Source organism: Populus trichocarpa, chromosome 6, assembly GCF_000002775.5.
Source record: "Populus trichocarpa isolate Nisqually-1 chromosome 6, P.trichocarpa_v4.1, whole genome shotgun sequence".
In the NCBI taxonomy this organism is placed as follows: Eukaryota; Viridiplantae; Streptophyta; class Magnoliopsida; order Malpighiales; family Salicaceae; genus Populus; species Populus trichocarpa.
In genome coordinates this window covers 430,026-436,148 of record NC_037290.2, presented here as the reverse complement: position 1 = coordinate 436,148, position 6,123 = coordinate 430,026, and the positions used below count along the sequence as shown (strand labels likewise).

Sequence of the window (6,123 nt, the reverse complement as noted above, 5' to 3'; positions counted from 1 at the left end):
TTAGCCCAAAGTAAACCGGTTGCCCCACCAAGTCAACCCAGAACTCGGGTGACCCTGTAAAAACCTTTTTTTTTTCAAATGTGTTTTTCCTCCTACCGAGAGACCTTTTTTTTTCATATTTTTCAGTTGGCTACTAACTCATTTCAAAATTCATTATATAAATATTAGAAGAATATTTTATTTTTTCAATGTGCAATTTGAAGCCTTTTAGTATATATACTATATGTTCACAATAAAAAAGTTATGTTTTTTTAAATATGAGATAAAAAAAACCTTTTTGGTTTAAATAATTCAACTTAGAAGAATAAGATAATATCTTTCCAGTGTGGTATAAAAAAACCTTTTGAAATAATATTTTAAACTTAATTATTTACAACATGTATAACCTTTATCCACGTGGATTGTTTCTTAATTTTTTTCATGTAAAATAATAAAATATCAAGTATTTTATTTTTATTTTTTTCGGGTGACCCGGAGCCTTGGACGGGTCTGTTTCATTAAAAATTTAAACCTACAATTGGCATGGAGTAAACTGGTCAACTTGCCGATCCACCCGAAACTCGAGTGACCCGACAAAAACCCGATAGAGTCTTTTTTTAAAAAAATGTGTTTTTTCTCCTACCCAAATACCCCTTTTTTTATATTTTTTTTATAGTTGATTACTAACTCATTTTAAAGTTCACTATATAAATACTTGAATAATATTTTATTTTTTAATGTGAGATTTGAAGCCCTTTTGATATATATACTTTATGTTCACAACGTAAAAATTATGATTTTTCAATATGGAATAAAAAAAACCTTTTTGGTTTAAATACTTTAACTTAGAAGAATAAGATAATATCTTTCCAATGAAGGATAAAAAACTTTTTGAAATGATGTTTTAAACTTAATTGCTTACAACATGTATAACCTATATTTACATTGATTTTTTTTTGTTTTTTTATATAAACTATTAAAACCTCAAATATTGTTTTTTTAATTTTTTAGGGTTGACCCGAGTCAACCCGTGTAACCCGGGACCCCGCCCCTTGGCCGGGTCAACCCCCAGACCAGGTTTGATAACTATGGTTGCCATGAAAATATAACTTTAAAGAATGTAATTGAAAGAAAATAAAGTGACATGACCAGTTAAAAAAAAAAACTAAAAACAAAAACAAAATCTTCTCTCTTTTATTTTGTTCAGGGGACTCTTTTAAAAAATATTAATTTTTTTCTTATGTGTTTAATTTTTGGAATGGTTTTTTTTTCATTTATAATTTTATTTTTATCTTTTATATAGATAAATTATATTTTTGAAAATAAAAAATATTTATTTTTAGATGATATTCTTAAGATGTGTAGTCTTACATGTTATTTATTTTTTTATTTTATTTTATTCAATCAATTTAATGTTTTATTTTTCAAGATTCAATATCTTGATTTATATTTGTCTCTTGATTTTTTAAATTTTGTTTTTAGGTGTCATTAATAATTATTTATTTATTTATTAACGTATATAATTTTTTATTTATTTGATTGTATAAATTTTTTGATTTGTTATATTTTTTCAACTATCAAAATATATTAAAAAACTTAAATAAATTTTTATATATAAAAAGTAAAAATATTTGACTCGTGATAAACGAGTCTAATTTTTTTTATTATTATAATGTGTAGATCAACTAAATCACATGACGTATACATGTCCATTCATCATTGGAATTCAATTGAACATTCAAGAGAATTTATTACCAATATTTCATTTATTGTAAATAGTCCTGCGTTATCCCCAGCACGAAGGTCATTTAGGAGGAAATGAAGGGCACTTTATGGGGGTGCTGAGTCAGCTATATTTGATATTGATATTGTTGTGTAGAATATTTTTTAAAATTTTTTATTTTTAACTTCATCACTGAAAAGAGAAGATATCTCCTATAAATGCTCTGCCTTAAACAAATCCACATCAGATTTGAGGATCCCCACCTTACATAAATGTTCCTCCTCCACCACACCCACAGAGAGAGAGAGCAAAAAAGCTAGAAAGCTTAGCTCATTGTTACTGAATATACTGAGTGTTTGTGTGCATAACTAGCTACATTTGTCAATAGCTTCTGAAGCAGAGAATACTTGAGAATCATCTCAGAAATGGGTGAAGTAAGTCTTCTTTTTTCTTTCTTGTGTACGGAGTTATTTATTTATTCAAATAGAACAATTGCAAGAGATGATGCTGATAATTTTGGGGTGTTGATTCTCTTCGACAGGAGAAAAAAGAGGAAGAAAAGAAAGAAGAGGCTAAGGAAGAAGAGAAGAAGGAAGAAAAGAAAGAAGAAGAGCCTCCAGAAATTGTGCTCAAGGTTGATATGCATTGTGAAGCTTGTGCCAGGAAAGTTGCAAGGGCTTTGAAAGGATTTGAAGGTGTTTCTTGCTTTACCATCTTTAACTAAACCATGCTTGAACGTTCAACTTTCTGAACTCGGAAATTGTTCTTAATTAGGAAAGAGACATAGTGAATTTTGTTTTATACACGTAATTAAGGTTAAATTGCATGTCATAATATCGAAAGGACTTGTACTTGTCATATAAATCACTAACATTACAAAGCCAAAACATTTACTTAATTAGAGATCAAACCATCATTACCTTAGAATTCGTGTTAAATATCACCTCTAACATTATCTTCATCTTAAATAAAGAAAGACCATAGTATAATCAATGATTTTTCCTTAAAAGGGCAGTAGATATATATTATATCCTTAATATTTTATCTATTTCTACTCCGCTCGAGCTTACGTTTCCAAATCTATGGTTTGCATTTAAGATCATGGTTCTGAAAAAATACATTAAATCTCAGCTTTGTCAAAATCTAAACCGAGGCTTTAAGTACATAATTTTTCAAAACTATGATTTCAAAAAAGTTATTAAATAACAATTTTTGACCCAACCCGCTCCAATCACAATGCCTAACGGTCGGATTTGGAAAATATGGGTGACAGGAGTGGAGGAAGTAAGCACAGATAGCAAAGCAAGCAAGGTGGTGGTGAAAGGCAAAGCAGCAGACCCATCTAAGGTATGTGAGAGGCTGCAAAAGAAAAGTGGCCGGAAAGTGGAGCTAATTTCACCCTTGCCAAAACCGCCTGAAGAGAAGAAAGAAGAAGCCAAAGATCCACCCAAGGAAGAAGAGAAAAAAGATGAGGTAAAAATTTCAAAGATTCTACTACTCTCCACACACAATCATTACCACTTATTTACTTACCTCATCTTTTTTCAACTACAAGTAAGCCCTCACTCTCTATTTTTGACCCACTAAAGCTAGGGTGGAGAATCCTATATTGACTTTTTGTAGGCTTTTACTTGGCAGTCCTAAAGATAAGGTGTCATTTAGGCAAATTTATAAACTTTACCCACTTGCCTATCACCTACTGTGACTCTTGTGAGTGCTGTTTCCATGCTGACATGAAAGTAACAAAACAGGTCAGCAGTATCGGGCACGTTTTGCAAGGAAAGAGAAAGAACATTTAGGGTTTTGACCCCACGAATCCTCGAATTTATTGTTATGGGCCTATACATGCTCGGAAATTTTGTTTTCTGGCTTGATGACCACAATTCCCCCGCAATTTTTGAGGATTGACAAGAGCACGAGGAGCCCATTTCTTTATGATCATCACCTTTTGTCCTTAGCTTTGTAAACAAAATCATCAGTATGTTACAAAACTACTTTAGCTATTGTGTAACTAGCATATGGCTTGTTTTTTCAGTTCAAGAAAACATGTGCTCTGGAAAAAAATTTGAAAAGCATGAAACGAAAGGATCCTAAATCCTGTACTGAGTAGAATCTACTGTTTGGTCGGCATGAGCTGCAAGTGTCTCGAGGATGGTGGTCTTAATGGAATTTGGTGGTTTCTGTCTCACTCTTGTTGGGTATTGAGCCTGTTGGCTTCATATGGCCACTATTGCATTCACCCCCACTTGAAAACAAAAAACACTAGTCAAAATTCATCCACAATAAAGTTAGATCATGGCTTAAAAAGTTTTTAAATCCTACTTTTTACTAGATGACTTTGATATGGCATAAATTGTTTAAAATCTTGGATTGAGTGTCTTGTTTTATAGTATTTTAAACAGTGTTTGTTACTATTTCAGGATATAAAAGATAGGTATAATGGAGACAAGGATGTGTTAATTTTTTTTTTTTAAATAATAGAAATTCACTCTACAACGAACAATTTTTGAGTGAATATCAGTCAGAGACAAATTTATTGATATATTGCCTTTTTAACTAAATATGTTTTTGTTATTTCTGTACATATATATCTTCTGTCTTGGACACTAACCAACACAACCTTAGAGCTCTCTTATGTTTTCATTGAAGTGTAAGGAAAAGAAAATGTTCCATCTGAAACAACAAAGGAGAAAGCCTAAATCAATAAACATGAAGGACACTTTGTTTTCCTCTGATGATTTCGGATATAGATTTCTACTTTTCTCATAAATTTGTTTCTTGCTTCTAGCTAGATGAGCCATATATCATTAATTCTATGAATTACTTGTATTTCCATCTGACCAATATTTTCTAATGCAATTCTATGGCTGCAGCCTCCTCCCGTTGTAACTGTAGTCTTGAACGTTAGAATGCATTGCGAAGCATGTGCTCAAGTGCTACAAAAGCGAGTTCGAAAGATCCAAGGTATTTATATTTACATTAAATCATCTTGCAATTTTGTATAGCCAAACTCTTGCATCAAGATAATACACGTGAGGTGTTTTCCATGAAGTTTTTGGTTCAAATCATTTTTTTATGATATTTTTTTTATTTGGTAACTAGATGTTTATGTAAAGAAATATCTCAATTCAAAAGAGTGTAAGATATAAACTCGTTACTATTTGATCATTGAAATTTTGATATTATTTCAATTCAAAATCTTAAACTTAAACGTAAAGTTAAATAAAATCTTAAGATATAATTTATATTATTTTCTAATTCTACAAAAACACCAAAGAGTGGCACTAGGGGTGGGATTTTTCTTCTCATACCTCCGTGTGCACATATTCAATTCTTTTATATAAGGTCCCAAAAATCACATATCCTAGAGCAAGTTGAACATTGAGTGATTGCTTTGGAATTAATGCAATGCATGCAGGTGTAGAGTCAGTAGAAACAAACCTAGCCAATGATCAAGTAATAGTAAAAGGGGTGGTTGATCCATCAAAGCTGGTGGATGATGTGTACAAGAAGACTAGAAAACAAGCTTCTATAGTGAAAGATGAAGAAAAGAAGGAAGAAGAGAAGAAAGAAGAGAAAAAGGAAGAAAAAGAAGGAGAAAAGAAAGATGGAGAAGAAGCGAAGGCAGAGGATGACAAGAACCTGGATATCAAGAGAAGTGAATATTGGCCATCAAAGTACTACTCTGAGTTTGCTTATGCTCCTCAGATTTTCAGTGATGAAAACCCTAATGCTTGCTCTGTTATGTAACTAATAATTAATGTTGTACCTCTGGTGGAATCTTAATTAGTTTAGCCAATGTTAAGGTTGTAAGCAATTTTGCCATGTATTATATGGTATGATAATAAGATATTGAAGCACAATACTTGATGCTACATATAATTAATTTTCACCTCTATTAATCCAATCTCTCCTTTTGGTTTAATCCTTCAAAATCTCTAGAGCTTAGGGTGCTATATTTTGTTGCTCTTCTGTGGAAACATTGTTTGTGAGAATCTAGAGAGGGGAGAGCAGATGCAGGGATCCTGTGTGACAATGTATAGCAGATTAAGACATTGTTTGATTGACATCATAATATTGGACATGCTTCTCATGAATTTTATCTCTGAATGCAGGATTCAATTTCAAGGTTTCCCATGTACCAAAACACCCATGTTTTTCAGCCCCAAGTTTTCAATGTCACATACATACATACATACATGATAGGACATGCACCACAGCATTTTGAGAAAGTAACCATGTCGTTGTTGTAAAGGGAAAAAAAAAGGTGACCAAGGCAGTGGTCCTTGAATCTTTGCTTCAAATTTCCAACTTGTTATTATATATATATATATATATGATCGAGGAGAGGACACTATTTGCTTGCATTTGTTCGTGATGTGAAGGGTTTTCCCCCATTGAAACACCTTCATCTCCATCCA

General features: G+C 31.8%; 1 protein-coding gene across 1 annotated transcript; it reads left to right on the top strand.

Annotated features, from left to right (window-relative positions):
- The first annotated feature begins 1,927 nt into the window (after nt 1–1,927).
- LOC7463653 (heavy metal-associated isoprenylated plant protein 7) lies at nt 1,928–5,627 on the top strand. The gene is made up of 5 exons (XM_002308729.4): nt 1,928–2,136; nt 2,244–2,397; nt 2,976–3,175; nt 4,576–4,666; nt 5,121–5,627. The coding sequence occupies exons 1-5, from the start codon at nt 2,128–2,130 to the stop codon at nt 5,450–5,452; spliced, it is 786 nt and encodes a 261-aa protein (XP_002308765.1). The 5' UTR covers nt 1,928–2,127; the 3' UTR covers nt 5,453–5,627.
- The last annotated feature ends 496 nt before the right edge of the window (nt 5,628–6,123 follow it).